General features: G+C 40.0%; 1 protein-coding gene across 2 annotated transcripts in view; it reads right to left on the bottom strand.

The window, feature by feature from the left end:
- The window catches only part of tox2 (TOX high mobility group box family member 2), a 116193-nt gene that overhangs the window by 9705 nt on the left and 88224 nt on the right, over window positions 1-18264 (bottom strand). Inside the window, exons 5-6 of one of the 2 annotated variants that reach the window (XM_058055116.2) lie at window positions 7103-7396; window positions 5117-5347 (exon numbers count right to left, since the gene is read on the bottom strand). In XM_058055116.2, coding sequence (XP_057911099.2) covers window positions 5117-5347; window positions 7103-7396 — 525 coding nt within the window. The remainder of the gene's footprint in view (window positions 1-5116; window positions 5348-7102; window positions 7397-18264) is intronic. The other variant, XM_058055117.2, reaches the window with a different exon arrangement.

Below are 18264 nucleotides of genomic sequence, written 5' to 3'. Positions count from 1 at the left end.
TGTGTTATTAATACACTTTGTGAGTCCAACTGTGTTCTTAATGTATTTTTATCACAAAGTGCCCTTGTTAGAATCCTATTAGCTTATCACTATAACTGAAACAGGAACTGAAAGTTTGCTACGTCGTTGTTTACGATGTCACCGGCGGTTAACTCTCAAAAATGTTACCACAAAACCCATTTTTATAGTTTTACATGTATAAAACAATGCTAAATGCATATTAATGATGAATGAAAGGGATAAATTAACATGTAAAGTTACGTTGACTGTTCCCATTATTTATTAATTATTTATTATTTATTTATAATTTATTTATTATTATTTATTAATGTGGTTTATTATATTCATTCATTCATTCATTTTCTACCGCTTATCCTCACAAAGGGGGTCCATTGAGTGCAAATATTTTTGCTTTTCCATTTTTTTGGAGTTACATTAAAAGCAGCTATCCTGAATTTTGCACAATGCAATGAAGACGTTGTTGCTATTCCTGTATATTTACACAACAGAGGAGTCTGATAACTAAATGCTCAATGCATAATGATCTACTGGGTTGATAGGGTTCTACGAACGTCAGTAAGATGGACTAACTGAAGGGTTTTTAAAACTTTCTTAGGACAACCTATTAACAGAGAGTTCCAAAAATCCAACCTGGAAGTCACAAAAGCATGTGGTTTTCCTGCAGCTGATACTGACAGGAGTTTTCAAATTTTCTCTATGTTTCATAAATGAAAGAATGCTGTTTTTGACACTTGCCATATTTGGCAACTAACGGAAAATGTCCTGATCGAAGATGACACCAAGGTTTCTGACTGTAATGTGGGGGGGTGAGTGCAAGACCATCTAGGGCAGTAATGTCATTTACAATCTTGTCTCCGAGGTGCTGGGAACCAAGGACTATGATTTCAGTCTGAGTTTAATAGTAAAACATTGGAGGTCATCCAACCCTTTATGTCGTTGAGACACGCCTGGAGTTTGGACAGCTGACTAGTCAAGTTAGGTTTCATTGATTGTGTGTGTGTCATCTGCATAGCAGTGGAAGTTAATTGGATGTTTTCTAATGATATTGCCCTAGAGGGACAAATAAAGGCTGAACAATACAGGTCCTAGTACAGACCCCGTGGGATGCCATGACTGACGATTCTTTATTACTAATGGATACAAACTGCAGGCGATCTGTCAAATAGGACTGAAACCATTTAATGCAGTTCCTTTCATGCCAAGTGTATGCTCTAATCTCTGTATTAACACTTGGTGATCAATCGTGTCAAATGCCGCTGTAAGGTTCAATACAACAAATACTGAAACAAGGCCTTTGTCTGATGCGGTGAAGAGGTCGTTTGTGTTCTAAATCCAGACTGAAAGACTGCAAATAAGTGGTTGTTTTGAAGGAAATTGGCTATTACATTCTCTAGGACCTTGGGAAAAATGGTAATTTAGATATTGGTCTGTCATCAAGGTTGTTTTTTTAAGCAGGGTTTGATTATAGCCACTTTTAATGATTGTTGTACTTCACTAGCGACATGTTGATTATTTTGAGATAGCTGTGTTGACTGCTGGAGTAGTGTCTTTGGACAAGTGAATAGGGATGGGATCTAATTCGCAAGTTGAGAAGTTTGAGGAGGAAATAGTCAAGGCTAGTTCAGAGAGGTTGATGGGGGTAAAAACTGTTTAATGGTGTGTCAGTCATCGCCATTTCCTTCACAGTCACCGTACTAGAGAGATGTACAGCGTCAGTGGATGGCTGAAATTGAGAGCGGTAGGGATGGATGGGTTGATGTTGCTATGACACTTTGTTAACCTAGTCACAGGGCTGAAGAGGAATTTGTGGGCATTTTTTTGTTTTGTTCTATTAAAGATGTGTGGCAAGGCATTACACATGGTCTTTGTATACTAGTTGTTTTTAGGCTGAATGATTTTCTTGTTCGTGGGTAGAACACCATTTCCACGATGATATGGGAATTTTACTATGGGGAAGATTTGTTTGTGTTACTCTTTTTTTGTTTTAATGGGGCGACAGAGTTAAGAGTTTCTCTTGGGATAGAGGTTGTGGTGTCTACAAGTTCATCTGTCTGTGTTTGACTAGTATTAGAATTGTTTATTAGGTTAATGGAGGGCAGTGATTTGAGAATGGGGGCAATAGCAGCTTTGAATTTATTAGCACTGTTATCTGATAGGCATCGGGTGTGTAGTTTTGTCTACTGGTGTGTCCTTAGCTATTTGGAATTTAAATATGATTAAAAAATGGTCAGACAGAACAGAATTTTGTGGAAATAATTGAAAGTGTTTAACATCAATGCCAAATGTCAGGATGAGGTCAGATGTTTGATTATGACAGTGGGTAGCTCAATCCACTACCTGGGAGAACCCAGTTGCGTCTTAACTGTGAAGTGAATGAGGAGGCTAGGTTGTCATTATTTATGTCTGTGTGAATGTTAATGTCGCCCACTGTGATTATTTTATCTGTACTAATGACTACACTTGATAGGAACTCTGGGAAATCAGTTAAAAAGTCTGAATACGGGCTGGGGGTCAAGTAGTAGGTGCTTATGATCCTTCTGGACTGGGTGTGAAATATTGAGAATGATGATTTCATACGTTTGATGCTGAACTTTCAGTTTTGGTTATACTGGTAGACTGCAATGTCTTCCTGCATGCAGGTAGAAATCACCATTTTTTATAATACAGGCTTTGCGTGCTGCATGCGGGTTTGAAAATCAGTACGGGCCACATGTCTCTTGCAATTTTCCCCATTTTTGCACAAAGCCAACATGTACGTCGGGATGTAAGTCCCCCTTGAGTTTTATATTGTTGTGGGTTAAAGGGGAACTGCACTTTTTGCGGAATTTTGACCATTTTATATACATGCTGTCATCATGCAAGAACAAGTTCATTGATGATACCATTCATTCATTTTCTACCGCTTATCCTCATGAGGGTCGAGAGGCGGGGTACACCCTGAACTGGTGGCCAGCCAATCACAGGGCACATATAGACAAACAACCATTCACACTACCTAGCATGTTTTTGGAATGTGGGAGGAAACCGGAGTACCCGGAGAAAAACCCACGCACGCACGGGGAGAACATGCAAACTCCACACAGAATGGAATTGAACTCAGGCGCACTAACTACTCGACCGCCGTGCAGCCTGATGATACTTAAAGTATCAAGGTGCATTGATTTCACAGACCCATTGATCGGAACTGGTATTTTAGTAGCCATTTTTGTGTTGAGAATGCTCAATAAACAATTAGCTTAAATATGCATTGTGTATAATGCAACCATGAAAAAGCAATGACTTGTTAATTAATGACTTTGTGAAGAACAGTGAGAGTGAAGGTGTGATGTTCCAACTGCAATGTAACGAGAGACGGTTGTATAATTGTCTGTGTGTTCTCGGACAAGAATGATGATTCATCTTGTGATAGAAGACTTAGTTTGTCTGAAAAGAGAATAATTACAGCAAAGGTAGCTGAGTCACTCCAATATATTCCTCACCTTCATGACATCATTAGCGCAAATAAATGTATGTGAAGTGACACGTTTGATTAAACACACAAATAAATAGGGATAAAATAGTTAGTAGTGGGAATGTTATTTATCTCTAATGCCAGGTACAACTGCGAAGGACAAATGCTTTTTAAAAGAAAAGCCAGAACATTGAAGGGGTTAAGCTGCACACACACATACACACCCACACACCCACGCACACACACAAACAATAACATTTCAGCAGCAGATGTCCTTGAGGCCAAAGCAAGGACGGGGGGGTGGGATTGCTAATCTTGTATTCCCAGCATGATCAAATCACCCGGCAACACATATAAATAAAAGGACAGGAAATGAGGAATTCACATTCAAGGGTGTCAGCGGCAAAATGAAGATTCATGGTTGAGGAGGCGCGGCCGAGGCGGGCAAAAATTAACTGCCAGTGAAAGCCACGGACGGCCTCCAAAGTCCAGCACCTAAATGTACAAAAAAAAAAACCACACACACAAGCCACTTTTATTTACGTCCTCACTAGTTATGCTGCAAATATGAATCTGTGTGCCATCATTTGAAATGTATTAGACGCTCATTTGCGCTGAAAAATAACCCTGCACAATTGTCCCTGCATTCTCTTTGGCTTTTTTTGTGGTGTGTTTGGTGTGATGCAAAACAGAGGAAAAATGTGATGACGACAACCACAGAACAGGAAATGGTGTCGCAGGTCCTGGCTTCTCAGCACAATATTGCAGAAACTTTACCCTGGGACAGGAACTATATGCACATTTGGTCCATCTTTCTGCCCCCTTTGTGGGGCGAAATCTTTTTAAGTTAAGAATATATCTGATTGGATATTAGCTTTCTATTGTGCTGCTGTTACCCTTGCTTCATGTTAAGGCTGTATTAAGAATGTATTAGCTGTTTGTTAAATGCTAATGGCTTTATAATATCACATACGGAAACGTGCCCTGTGATTGGCTTGTGACCAGTCCAGGGTGTACCCCGCCTCTCGCCCGAAGACAGCTGGGTCCATTGATCCATTATAACGGGACTGTCTGTGAATGTAGCTTGTCAGTCCAACTCCGTACAGTAGATTTATTATTATCAAGCATTTAGTAAGCATTCAAACCACCTAATAATGACATGACATGCATCATGGCCAATTATGTGAACTGCATTGCGTTATATTGTTGTATTTGTGTATTGTTAAATTGTTCACAAATAGGTTTATTCATCAATTAAAGTTCATTTATTAATTTTTTACCGCTTATCCTCACGAGAGTCGCGGGGGGTGCTGGAGCCTATCCCAGCTGTCTTCAGGCGAGAGGCGGGGTACACCCTGGACTGGTGGCCAGCCAATCACAGGGCACATATAGACTCACATTCATACCTATGGACAATTTTGAGCATGTTTTTGGAATGGGGGAGGAAACCTGAGTACCTGGAGAAAACCAACGCATGCACGGGAAGAACATGCAAACTCCAAACAGAAATGGCCGAGGGTGGAATTGGACCCTCGTCTCCTAACTGTGAGTTTTGCACGCTAACCACTCGATCGCCTCATCAATTAAAGTAAAAAATGAAATCCTATTTCTGCTCTAACAACACATAATTCCCAGCTACAGTACCTGCTTCTGCTCCTCTCCCAGTCCATCCCACATGGAAGCGACTATCTTCGATACGTCCCCAAATGTGGCGTTTGGATTCTGTCCTTTGATGGCCGCCTGGGTGTCTCTGAAGAACAGTGCGTATGCTGACACAGGCTTTGTGGGCTCGTTGGGATCCTTCTTCTTCTTCTTCTTCTGGGGCTTGGGCTTGGGCTTCATCATCTCAGAAGATGGTCGTTTCTCGCCTGTGATCTACCAAAAAAAAAAAACACAGAAAAATGATGTTAATACTTGAAGAAGAATTTTAAACTCTCCTCCTTCACTTTGTTCTGCTGCTACCAGCATAACACTCAGATTTTTTCCCCCACCGAATCTATTAAATCTTTTCAACAAGTTATAAAATCGGACATTTCAGGGCTGAGAGGAATTTAAATCACCGACTGGATCTGCCCCAGCTTTGATGGTGGTCTCAGAAGTGGAGTGGAGAGTGCAAAATGGAATTACTTACTGATAAGAGAGATGCTAATCATTTTTATTCATACGCACACACATATGGAGAAGGGAAAGGAAATATTCATCCCCAAATGAACGCATACAGTATCTTCTAATGCTAATAATGTATTCCTGCATTTATATCCAGGCATGTATGTGAAGCTCAGTGGATCTAGGAGATTTACACAATAAGGGCTGGGTGTTGAGGGCAGTAAATCTATACTACTACTAAAGTAAATTCACATAATTAAACATTGTTGGCGTTTCTGGGAGTTTTATTAGGGCTTTATAGTAGAAATACTGTCCTGTTACGTGCATTGTTATCTCTCACATGCTAGCAGTTTTTTTTAGCTGTTTTTCTCTCTTTAGGACGTGCAGAAAAGAGAAAGCCATGTGTAGATAATGAGCGGTTTTCCTTTACCTTTACCTCGCCACAATTTTGTGGCTTCACTTGTTGGCACAATGTTTAAAAATATAGGTTGTGTACACACACACACATACATATGTAATATACATGTTTTGTGGTTGACTATGGCCTATTCTTCACTTAAAAAATGCAAAATTGCACAAGTTTTTGCCTCAAATAAGCATGTTTAAGCATAAAATGGTTAAATGAACAAAAATACAAATATAAGAGGATGCATTCAAAGACCTTGTGATGATATGGCCTAATATACACTGGTCACTAGGTGTCAGTAATGTTACTGTAATGTTCGATGAGACACACAAGCACCAGACTTGATCACAGGAGCAACTGAATTGTATTGGTTTGAATTTTCTCCCAGCAGGCACAATAATCTCTAATAAAAATCCCTAATGAAAACCCACGGCCATTACCATAAGGTAATACGGGTGTTAGGGTGATTACTGGTGCGTTAGTTCATGTCTAGAGGGATCTAATTGTGTCAAAAATCGTATTTAGAAGGTATTCTATGCTCTATGAAAATATTCAATTTATAAATAAGGAGTCCTACTTCGTGGAAATTCCAGTCTGGAGCCAATCAAGCGAGGGATTACTGTCAATATATAAAGAGCTGTAACGGTGGACCTGTAATCAAACAATCCTGTGTAGCTTATCGTTATAACTCCGGACAGTAGATGGCACCATAACTTTGTACACATTTTGCATCAAAAGCCAGAAAAAGCTACCAAAACTGACTTGGTCGTACATTATACTAACATACCGCGACTTGAAATGAAACCAACACCGTTAAATCAAGTTTATGTTCTGTTGTTAAATAAGGTTGAATGAATGAATGATGTCATACTTTTCTGATGACACAAATCAAAAAGCCAAGTTTTACCTCTTCCACACACAAAAACTAAGTTTGAGGCCAAAACACATAGAAAAATATCCGTTTGTAAAATATCCGTATTAATGTGGACATTAGATAGTTATGCATCTTTATCATAATGAGTTCACGTTAAAAAAATGAGATACCTACTACCACTACTACTTCTACTACTACTACTACTACTTCTACTACTGTCTGAGACCACAAACTAGCGTAGTACCTTCAAATGAGGATCGGTCTCCTCTTCCTGATTGGAGCTGGAAGGGGAAGGAGTAGCCGATTTACTCCCGGGAGGTGAAGGAGAACCGCGAGGGAGTGCGCTCCGGCTGAACTGAGGGTTAAGCTGGGACAGCGCGCTCATGGGGTTGGGCAGTATCGGAGGTGAGCTGTTAATCAGGGGGTGGTGGTGACGAGCATGGTCGTAACAAACGGCGTCTGGGTGCTGGTGATGGTGTTGCTGTTGTTGTTGATGTTGTTGTTGTTGGTGATGGTGGTGCAAAGCCATCTCGTGCATCTGGGGTGAGAGAAGAAGACCGGCTTTACTACATGATCTTCTCTTCAGCCCAAACTTATGCAAAGTCCAATCAGCCAAATATGCAAATAGACGAGGAGATGTCAATTTAAGAGCGGGGAAGTGTTGGATGTACTCATGGAAAACCCTCTTCTTTCATCCCAGCGCTGATGCTGGTACAAAAAACCTTTATCTATACAGCTTCTAATGCACATCTTTACAGTACGTCACGTTACATGTTTTGAAGGTTTAAAAACGTTAGCCAAAATGCTGTAATTTTAGCTTGGGTGTTCACCAAAACTGCAGAGGATGGGCCTTTAATTGGAAACATGAATGCACCGATCCACATTTTTTTCACTTGTGATCTGATCTCAAAACTGGAGCTGTGTTTCCTTTAACATGGAACCCGCCCAAAAAAAAATATCAGCATATGTAGTTTGAAGAATATCAGAGAATGTCACTGTCGCCACAGGTCTGTCTTTGACTAAAGATTTTCATAGTTTAATCTGATTTGTTAGACTTTGTCCATAGTCGACACATTGTGGAAAGTTGTGTGTTTTTTTTTTGGTTTTAATTCCAACAAAAAAGATATCTAATTTGCGACAAAAATGATTAAAAAACTCAGATAAACAAATAAACATTATCATGATTAATTGGTTCCAGACTCGACCACAATAAGTGACTTTCTGGAAAATAGGAGTCCTTTATAAATGGGAAGTTTTAGTAGTTATGGAAGAAAAAACCCATTTAAGATTTTCTAAATTAATTTTTAACATTTATAGAGCCATCTGGAAACGACATAACACCAATGTAGTCACCTTTACATTCGTATTACCCAAAAAAGATCCCAGAATCAGAATCTTACAACAGCAACAACAACAACAGTTAGCAGTTAGCTTAGTTAGCAGCCCAATTTCTTGCATTAAAATTCCCCATCAAGACATGAAATTAAGTTGCTTTACCTGTTTTAAATGAATGATAGGCAGTTATAAGTATAGACACGTGTTATATTAATGATTTTTAGTAGCGGTTATAAGCCAATAATTCTGTCTATGTGGACGGTCATCCTAGCATTCATAGTTAGCGCTCATCTCAGCTACTGTGGATTGTACTACTGAAGCGGTTGATGTTATTATTGCATGTAAGTACTCGTCTTCTGTTAAACACGCATTTTCAATTCTTTATTAGCACATAGTATAATTTTGTATTAACATTGGCAATGTGTCACAAAAATATAGACATTCTGTGTAAAAATGTATGGTCAGCAGCAGTCGCGGGCACCCCCATGTATGTATGTATGTTCTGTATTTTCCGGACTATAAGTCACACTTTTTTTCAAAAGTTGGCTGTTTCTGCGACTTATACTCCAGAGCGACTTATAAATGAAAATATGCATTTATATATAATTTCACAGACAGCCACAAGGGGGCATTCTAGACTTTCGTACCGTTATCTCAGACTCAATTCAATAGTTGATGTTAGCTTTGTTAGGGACTGGTGTAAAGCGGAGGCTACTCTTACTGCCATGAAGAAAACAAAACAGTTACTGTAATTAAAACTTTATGTTAACATAACATAACATACTTAACGTTATGTTACATAAACACTGGAGACCATTTCTGTTCATGTTTATTTTTCGCGTACCATTGCGTTAGCATATCTTACACCTATTCAACCTGTTCTCTATTCTTTTATTAATGTTAGAACTTGCCTTCCAAGATGACGTAATGTCTGTTTTGGTCAAATACTTTGTAAAATAAATTACCCACAAAAAATAATGCGACTTGTACTCCAGTGCGACTTATGTATGCTTTTTTTTCTATCTAATTATGCATTTTTGGTCTCCGGAACGACTTATAGTCCGGAAAATACATTAGTCAGAATGGTACAGTCTTGATTACATGACATTTTTATATGATTTAAAAAGCAAGATAGATGGTAAAATCAGACTCTTCCGAATCAAATTGTCAAATATTTGTATTCTAGTGGAGGATGCTATATTTGGTGATAGACTTTTATGTTTGCTACGTTTGCTACGTTTGCTACGTTTGCTACGTTTGCTACGTTTGGTCATATTCTTCTAGTCATGTTTGCTAACAACATTAAACACAAAATGTGGCTCATGAATTGGAACCCTCCATAGACGGTATTAACAAATACCTGACTGCAAAAAAAAATGCTAAGACGCTGTAAACATTTTCAGTATTGATTAAAAATTCCAGAGACAGCCATCATATCAGTTATGTAACCTCTAGTAGCTTGTTTGTGCACTTTAGTCAACAGAAAAAAGAACGAAGAACACCCTTCATAGATGATGCACACTCTTGCCACATTCTCTTCTTAGAGCTTTTAAAAGATCCTGAATAATATGTCCATCAAAAGCATTTCCTGGCATTTTCTGCGTCAGAATAGAACACGAGCAACACAAGGTCCAAAAAGGAATGCTTTTAATGCGACCATAAATGGGAATGTTTGGCAATTTACAGATCAGAAAGTGATGAGCCAGCGTTTGTTAGCTCTTTTAAACATTTATGACTTAAATAATACATTACACATTAGCTCGCGCCTGAGCTAAAAAAGAAACCAATTGAAAAAGGGCCACGGCGTATGAGGTCTTGATAAACACCAGAAGAGGTTCAGAGATGAAGGCTCGGCTCTCTAATCATAAGAGGCCGCAGTGCAAAAAAAAAAACAAAAAACCCAAAAAACATAAAAAAACAAAGTGATGCAGTGCTTTGAAAACTCCTAATTTGACATTGGAATCTGTGTTTGCTTCATGTACAAAGACATTCCTTTTGCATTTTCAATAACCCCCACACCTTCCGACAGTCTCCAACTTATAATCATAATTCACTAAACACTGGGAAATAGCCTGGCTAAAAGAAGTAGTAAGAGGTAGGAAATAGAAACCCATTCATTTTCCATTTTCCACGGGCTTGCTCTTTATGGCTCCTCACAAGCCGAGAAGCGTTGAAAAACCAATTAATCAAACGTGAATGGCCTATCATGGCTGTAGCGCTTCTATTTCCATAGCAACAGCCTCTTGGCAAAAAAAAAAAAAAAAAGAACGCTCACCCTCGTGAAACTGAGGCGCCATGTTTAATGTAAACACAGAGGAGTCGACCTTGTAATAGAATAAACTTGCCGTCGCTTTTCGTCTTTAAGCTGCGTGAGGACAGAGTCAACATTTGCACTGTGCGTCATTCCGTTGGGACGATTGTTCTTTTGCGAGGATCGTCATCATCACCACCATCATCATCAAGGGGGGAGTGTTTGACGTGGGATTTGAGCTGATTACATTTGATTGGCTTCAGAGCAGAACAAACACGTTCACTGCGCTCGTGGCTTTGTTTGTGAATGGTACATACAGTGGACCCCCCGTCCCCGCGTCGTCACCATTATTCATACTCAACCTCCCAATGTTGGCTCTTTTTTCATTGCAACCGAGAATTATGGTCCACACAAAATAAGTCATAAGTAAAAAAAGAATGTTGAGTTAAATAGGATTAACACATTAAACAGTAAAATACTAGTCAATACTGTCAATTGATTACATATTTTCATCAGATTAATCAGAGTTTTAGGGCTGCACAGTGGTCGAGTTCAATTCTGTGTGGAGTTTGCAAGTTCTCCATATGCATTTTCTCCGGTTTCCTCCCACATTCCAAAAACATGCTAGGTTAATTGGCAACTCCAAATTGTCCATAGGTATGAATGTGAGTGTGAATGGTTGTTTGTCTATATGTGCCCTGTGATTGGCTGGCGACCAGTCCAGGGTGTACCCTACTTCTTGCCTGAAGACAGCTGGGATAGGCTCCAGCACCCTCCGCGAACCTCGTGAGGATAAGCGGTAAAAAAATGAATGAATTATCAAAATATTAAGCAGTTTTTGCTCTGTGTCCATTATGGATGGCTCAGATGTCAATCAATCAGTAAAATTATTTAACTAGATTATTTTTCAAAATAAGATCTTGCATGTCTAAGAAGTCTGCAGTACTAACATTGCACAGTGAGATTAAGACCATTAAAAGTCTAAAAAAAACTCAATTCGGTTTATGAATTTGTGACACGTCTGTGGTGGATAAATTACTTACTGTTTATATCTATGTTTATGTTTTCACAGAAAATGTTTACTGACAAAAGTGTTTGCTTACTTACATGCGTTATTGTAACCATGGCAACCAGCCAGCAGGATTCCATTCGCTATGGTGCACAGAAAATGTTACGATGTTATGGAAAATATGCCATTAAGCGTGAGTGGCACACTTAGAAAAATCAACATGCTCACAATAGGAGCCTTGTGGAACTCCTAATTTTTTTTTGACCTCTTTCCTGCTCTGCTCTTGACTGGTGACTTTGTTCTTTGTTCAGCCAATCAGAAGATGTCATGTAATACTTGAACGTCCTCATTCATTCACATCACTTAGAATCAATGCCATCATGATGAGAAGTGCAATATAAAACTGTTAAATTGCGGCAAATGATAAAAAAACAACAACTTCGGATTCATTAAATCTGTAATTAATTACCTTTAAATAAAAAGTGTGCGGTGTGCGAGAGAAAGCTGTTATCATCAGAAGTGGCATTGAACTGCAGCCATTTAAAGGCTGCTGCTGTACAAACATTATAAAAGGTTCTGACAAGGGTTGCTGGTTGCCATAGGTAATGCTATGCTAATTCATAATGGCATCATGGAGAGGGTGGGGGGCGCTGGGCGAAAGAGAACATTGAGTTACATTAATTTATTGGTCAGTGCGCTCACTCTGCTTTTAGCATGAATGACTCTCCGGCATGGAGATGGGAGGCAAGCATCCCATAATGAAGGAAGCGTTTTAAACATATTTCTATGACTATATAGTCAATAAAAATCTATGAAGACCATTCGGAGAGAGCCCAATCATATTTCATCTGGGAAATCAATGAGTTATTAACATCAAAGAAAATCAATCATTCAGAATTTAAATGGAACTGGTCTTAGCACAAATAAAAAAAATATATATTTTAGCCTAAAAACTGTGGAAAAATACGTGTCAATGCTTTAAGGTGTAGTGTTGGGTCGTGTTTCTATACAAACATTACTTTCAAGAACTAATTAGTTCTACTTCATAGTCACGTTCCCTAAAAAGTAATTGGATTTGTAATGGAATTACTTCTACATAAATGCAATTAGCTATCAGTAAAGTAATTATTTTGTTATGTTTTTGAAAAAAAACATGAGGCTGACCTCTCTTAAACCGCTAAAGCAATAAGTTCACGATAGTGAGAAAAAACAACACTGTATGACTAGCCATTTAGCTTCCTGTGCCGTAGTAGTGAAGAAAAAATTCTCCCACCATCACCCCTTAATGACAATCGGCGACCCAAACTGGGTTCAGTACCAAGACGTCTCAAAGAACAACAGCAATCCGCAGAACAACAATGTGAGACCTCTTGTCAGTAATACACTCGCTTTTAGGGCTACAAAAATTTGAGACTCTCCTCCATCGGAAAAAAATTGTTTATTTTTAGCCTTTTGGGGTCTTTATAAATCGTCCACTTTCAGCGAAAACAACCGATTTTGACCAAAAAACTTCAAAAATCAAATTAAATGCTAGTTTTAGTGACAACTCAAACATCTGAACAGTTGTACTTCTATGAAACAACAAAAACAACACAACAAAAACATATTTTGATAACAAAATAACAACATGCATTCACAGATTTAGAACATGACACAGAACACAAAATAAAAATCTATTTACAGATGTTTGCACATGTTTGAACTATTGACAGATGTGTGTGCGTGTGGAAACTATAGACGTGCGTGTGTGTGTGCTCTTAACTATTTATAGACAAACAACAACAACAACAATGGCGTCACCAACGTCTCCTCTATCTTTCGCGATCACAACAGATCCGCTCTGTGCCAAAGTAAGCTGCATGTACTTTTGTCTTTTGGCTGAATTTGTTGCCATTTCCCTCGGTGGTGCGTTTCAGCAACTTCAGTTTTATCCAAGCTGTTGCTGCAGATCGGAGGAAAATAAAACTGTTGCCCCCTACTGGGGCAGAAATAAATTGTCTAAAAGACTGATATTCAATTCAATTCATTACATTTTTAAAGCATCAAGGTTGCACGGCAGTCAAGTGGTTAGCGCGCAGACCTTGCAGCTAGGAGACCAGGGTTCAATTCCACCCTCTGTCATCTCTGTGTGGAGTTTGGATGTTCTCCCCGTGCATGCGTGGGTTTTCTCCGGGTACTCCGATTTCCTCCCACATTCCAAAAACATGCTAGGTTAATCGTCCATAGGTATGAATGTGAGTGTGAATGGTTGTTTGTCTATATGTGCCCTGCGTTTGGCCCGCCTCTTGCCCGAAGACAACTGGGATAGGCTCCAGTATCCCCGCGACCCTCATGAGAATAAGCGGTAGAAAATGAATGAATGAATGAACACCCATCAATGAAAGTTGTCAATAAATTGTCAATAAATGTTGATAATGGGCGGCACGGCGGATGAGTGGTTAGTGCGCAGACCTCACAGCTAGGAGACCAGGGTTCAATTCCACCCTCGGCCATCTCTGTGTGGAGTTTGCATGTTCTCCCCGTGCATGCGTGGGTTTTCTCCGGGTACTCCGGTTTCCTCCCACATTCCAAAAACATGCTAGGTTAATTGGCCACTCCAAATTGTCCATAGGTATGAATGTGAGTGTGAATGGTTGTTTGTCTATATGTGGCCTGTGATTGGCTGGCGACCTGTCCAGGGTATACCCCGCCTCTCGCCCGAAGACAGCTGGGATAGGCTCCAGCAACCCCCGCGACCCTCATGAGGAAAAGCGGTAGAAAATGAATGAATGTTGATAATGATGATGACAATATAATCCTGTAAGAAATGTAGCAACATGACAAGATGGTAACATTTGTTTTAACATAAGAACAGCCTGAAAGTCCACCAGTGTCACAGGTAAACACCAACTGACAGAAAAGGCAATATAAAAGTACAGAAATTCCTCCACCAAAGTTAGCGAGCAAAAGGACAGTTGGGTATTGCTTCTTTTTTTTTTTTCGATGGCGAGCGTCCAGGCGCAACTAAACTGTGATGTAAAGCCAGGAAACTCATGTTGAGTGCGCTCCTCCGCCGTCTTTACGCCTGTCGTGTTTGCATTGCCATCTTGTACATCATAGTCAAATGGGAGTCAAATAACAAAGGCTTTCCAATTACGTGCAGCACATTGGGCCCGAGATGGAATATCACAGAGGCATTGTTCCCTTGCTCCTCTCTGACCTTACCTCCGAAATGGCTTCACAGCTCCTCCAATTGCCTGCAACATTTGATTTAGGTAAGGGGATTTGACCACCAGTGCTGGGATGAGGGGGTGCAGAGCCCCATTCAGATACAAGAAGAGATTTTAAAGCAAGAGGGTGAAAAGCTAACCTTGCTGTGTCCTCATAACGAGAAGCTTCTGTTTTTGTTTGAAAACTTATTTACAGCATTCATTTTTTTTCTCATCATCAGTCATTTTTGACTTCCTTTATGAGCGCTGATATCAATTATTGTATTCCACAATAAACTGTACAGGGAGTCCATTAATGATATTCTTTTGCTGCCCATTATTCACTGTTTGGACTGTTTTAATGAGCGCCATCCCATCATCGCTGTTTTAATACACAGCGATCACAGCACCCCCTCAGCCCCCCACCTCCCCACCCTGGCTGCTTGACTGGAGCCATCTTGTTTAGAGTGATGGCTCACTCAGGCAGGTTCACGGCCGCTATTGTAAAATCAGCCAGCGTTTAATTGAAACAAATGACTATAATAATAGAACATTATCCCTGCAGGCACCCAGCCGTGACAGCTTTAATTAGAGGCGCGCTCGGGACCCATCCTTCAAAAAGCGCAGTAAACACGCGCCTCAGGGCTAACGGGAGGCCTCGCAGCCCCTCAGAGCTACTTTCGCATTCGCCCTGAGGGCAGAGCGCGCTAACGACTGCAAGACACCACTTCACCCGCCCTTTGTCGTGTCTTTGCTTTATCAAGCTTTGCACACCCGCGAGGGTCATTTACAGTAAATTAATAGGAGAGGGGATTTATGAATCATAAACCGCTGCCTTCTTGTGACATCACACAGATACGTCAGGAGAAGCAATGGGAGGAAGAAACCTGAATTGGATGCAATTTAAAAGTACAACTCATTATTGCAGTACACTTCTACTTAAAATCTTCATTCATTCATTCATTTTCTACCGCTTATCCTCATGAGGGTCGCGGGGGTGCTGGAGCCTATCCCGGCTGCCTTCAGGGTACACCCTGGACTGGTCATCAGCCAATCACAGGGCACATATAGACAAACAACCAATGCTGCTTGTCATCATTAGTGTCATAGTGGTATGCTGGAGCCTATCCCAGCTGTCTTTGGGCAGGATGCGGGGTACACCCTGGACTGCTGGCCAGCCAATCACAGGGCACATATAGACAAACAACCATTCACACTCATATTCATACCTATTGACAATTTGGAGTCACCAATTAAGCTAGCATGTTTTTGGAATGTGGGAGGAAACCTTAAGTTGAAATGCAAGAATTTACATTTTGCACTATTGGATCAAAGGGAGGTTCTAAAAATGCTAAAAGAAGAAATGGGAGTGAGACAAAAATGTATTACAAACAAGTAGAAATGAGTGAGTACTGATGACCTGGGATCTGTGAAATGATCTGTGCTGTATTAGTACATAGTCCAGGGGTGTCAAACCCGAGACACTTCAGGTTTTCTTTCCAGCCAGTCACTAAAACAGGTGATTTTAATGATCAGCACCTGCTTCAATTTCAGGGAAGGAGCTTGTCAATTAAATCACCTGCTGAACAAACTGGTTGGAGGGAAAACCTGCAGTGTCTCGGCCCTCTATGTCTATCTACATAGTCACATCCAAATGGGAATGGATCACTGAGTGAAAACGATACATAAGGCCCACCTGTGTGTGGCCCTGTAAACAGAAACACAGCCAGAACCACGCACACACCAAATTATAGAAGCACCAAAAATGAATGTGGATAAGTTAATCATTTGGACTGACAAGGACGTGGAATTACCTCTGCAAGTTATTATTATGGAGGAAGATATCAGGAGATATGTTTTCTGGGGTGAGTCATGCCATGTTTGAATCTCTATTTGAGCACCTCTGTGTGAAATTTGTATATTTTCCAAGTGTAAGGACAGTAAGGATAATTCATAATGCCGTCTACAGAGAACATACTAACTCCTTATTTCTAAAATCACAAATACTTAAACTTGCTGATTCACCTCACATGTCTGGACATTGTTTTTCTGCTGGTATATTGGAAAAGCGGTCAAAATGAGAAGAGGAGCTGGTTGTCATTGTGTTGGCTAATTGTACACTTATGATTTCAGTTTTGGCTCAAAATATTCCTTTATAGTCATATTTTTATAACCGGGTCGAAACCGACCCTAACAATACAGTGGTCATAATTTCAACCAGACCATTTTAAAATATTGTAAAAATTATTTTATTGGTTTTATTTTGTTGAAATAGAGTTTCCTGACAAAGTCAAAAAGCCTTGATGCAATAAACAAATGTTATGTGATTCTTTTTATGCATTAAAATGTAATGTAACACAAGAGGAGGGTTAACACACAGACATACAAGCCATACTGACTACTTTAAAGTATATTCAAGTTTGTCCCTTGAGAAGACATAATGTGATAAAAATGCTTCCTGTCATGTGAGGAGTGTACTTTTGTGTGATACTGTGTACTGTGTACATTAGGGCAGGTACAACACCTTACTATTGGTCCAAGAGTGACTGCTATTTCCTTGATTGTCTATTCGTATACTTTCTCTGCCTTCTCTGGAAATGACGAGATGTATCCTCAGAAAGACTTTTACTTAAAAAAAAAAAAAAGCACCCAGAATGCTGCTCGGGGGCCAATGTGCAACAGTCAACAATCAGATAGTAATGTCATGATGTCCCCCCAGGCACCATCCTCCATGATCCTCATTACCGCTAATGTCAGAACCTCCTTTGCTTTTATTTCCTTCCTCCTCTCTTTCCTCCTTGAACCCCATCCCCCACCACCAATCCCCCTTCTCTTCTTCTTCTTGTCTCCATCTAAGCCCCCCCCGCACCTGCCTTTCGGCCCGGGCGTGTCTCAGAGCACACCTCACAAAGCGTGGAGCATCAGAGAATCACAGTCTCGCCTGACATGACATGTAGGAAGACAGTTGTGAGGACACACAATCCTGACAGTAGACTCCTGAAAAAAAAAAAAAAAAGAATGCTCTGCTGCAGCTAATGAGACTCCTGACTGCCGTGTCAAACACACTTTGTGTGCATGTGTGACGGGACCCGCAACAACACCCCCAAAATATAATAATATAATGTAAAAATGTGCATGGATGCAGAAATAATGAACAGTAAAAGAAAAAAAAAAAGCAGTGCATAGAGGCTTGGATGAAAGTGACAGGGCTGCATCCTTGCTTGTTTTTTTGAGCCTTGCACTTTAAAAAAAAACAGTACCAATATGATACGATATCTTGTTTTCATGCCAATATCAGACGATAAAATAATCATCAGGTCTCCATGCAATTAAAGTCCTCTCACAAATGAAATTCCTTCTACTAAATGATACAGATTCCTGAAGCCTGTGTATAGCTTCAAGGTCAAGTTCCCCAAGTCTATAATCACTTTGCGTTACAGCCACAAGAAGTACTTTAACCTTGTGAGTCAGCTCAGATAATAATTTGCGCAATCTCACAAATCTAGCAAGCCCATTTTCTTGTCAAAAACTGAGCTGGTCAGTCAATCAGCATCAACTACCAGGATATAGTAGTGAGTGCCATGGAGAACAAGACGCTGTGTAAACCATAATCACCATAATCA

This window comes from Doryrhamphus excisus, linkage group LG18 (genome assembly GCF_037039965.1).
Source record: "Doryrhamphus excisus strain RoL-2023G ecotype Guam linkage group LG18, RoL_Dexc_Guam_v1.1, whole genome shotgun sequence".
NCBI lineage: Eukaryota > Metazoa > Chordata > Actinopteri > Syngnathiformes > Syngnathidae > Doryrhamphus > Doryrhamphus excisus.
Note: the sequence above shows the minus strand (reverse complement) of the source record. Positions and strands in the feature narration are given on the sequence as shown.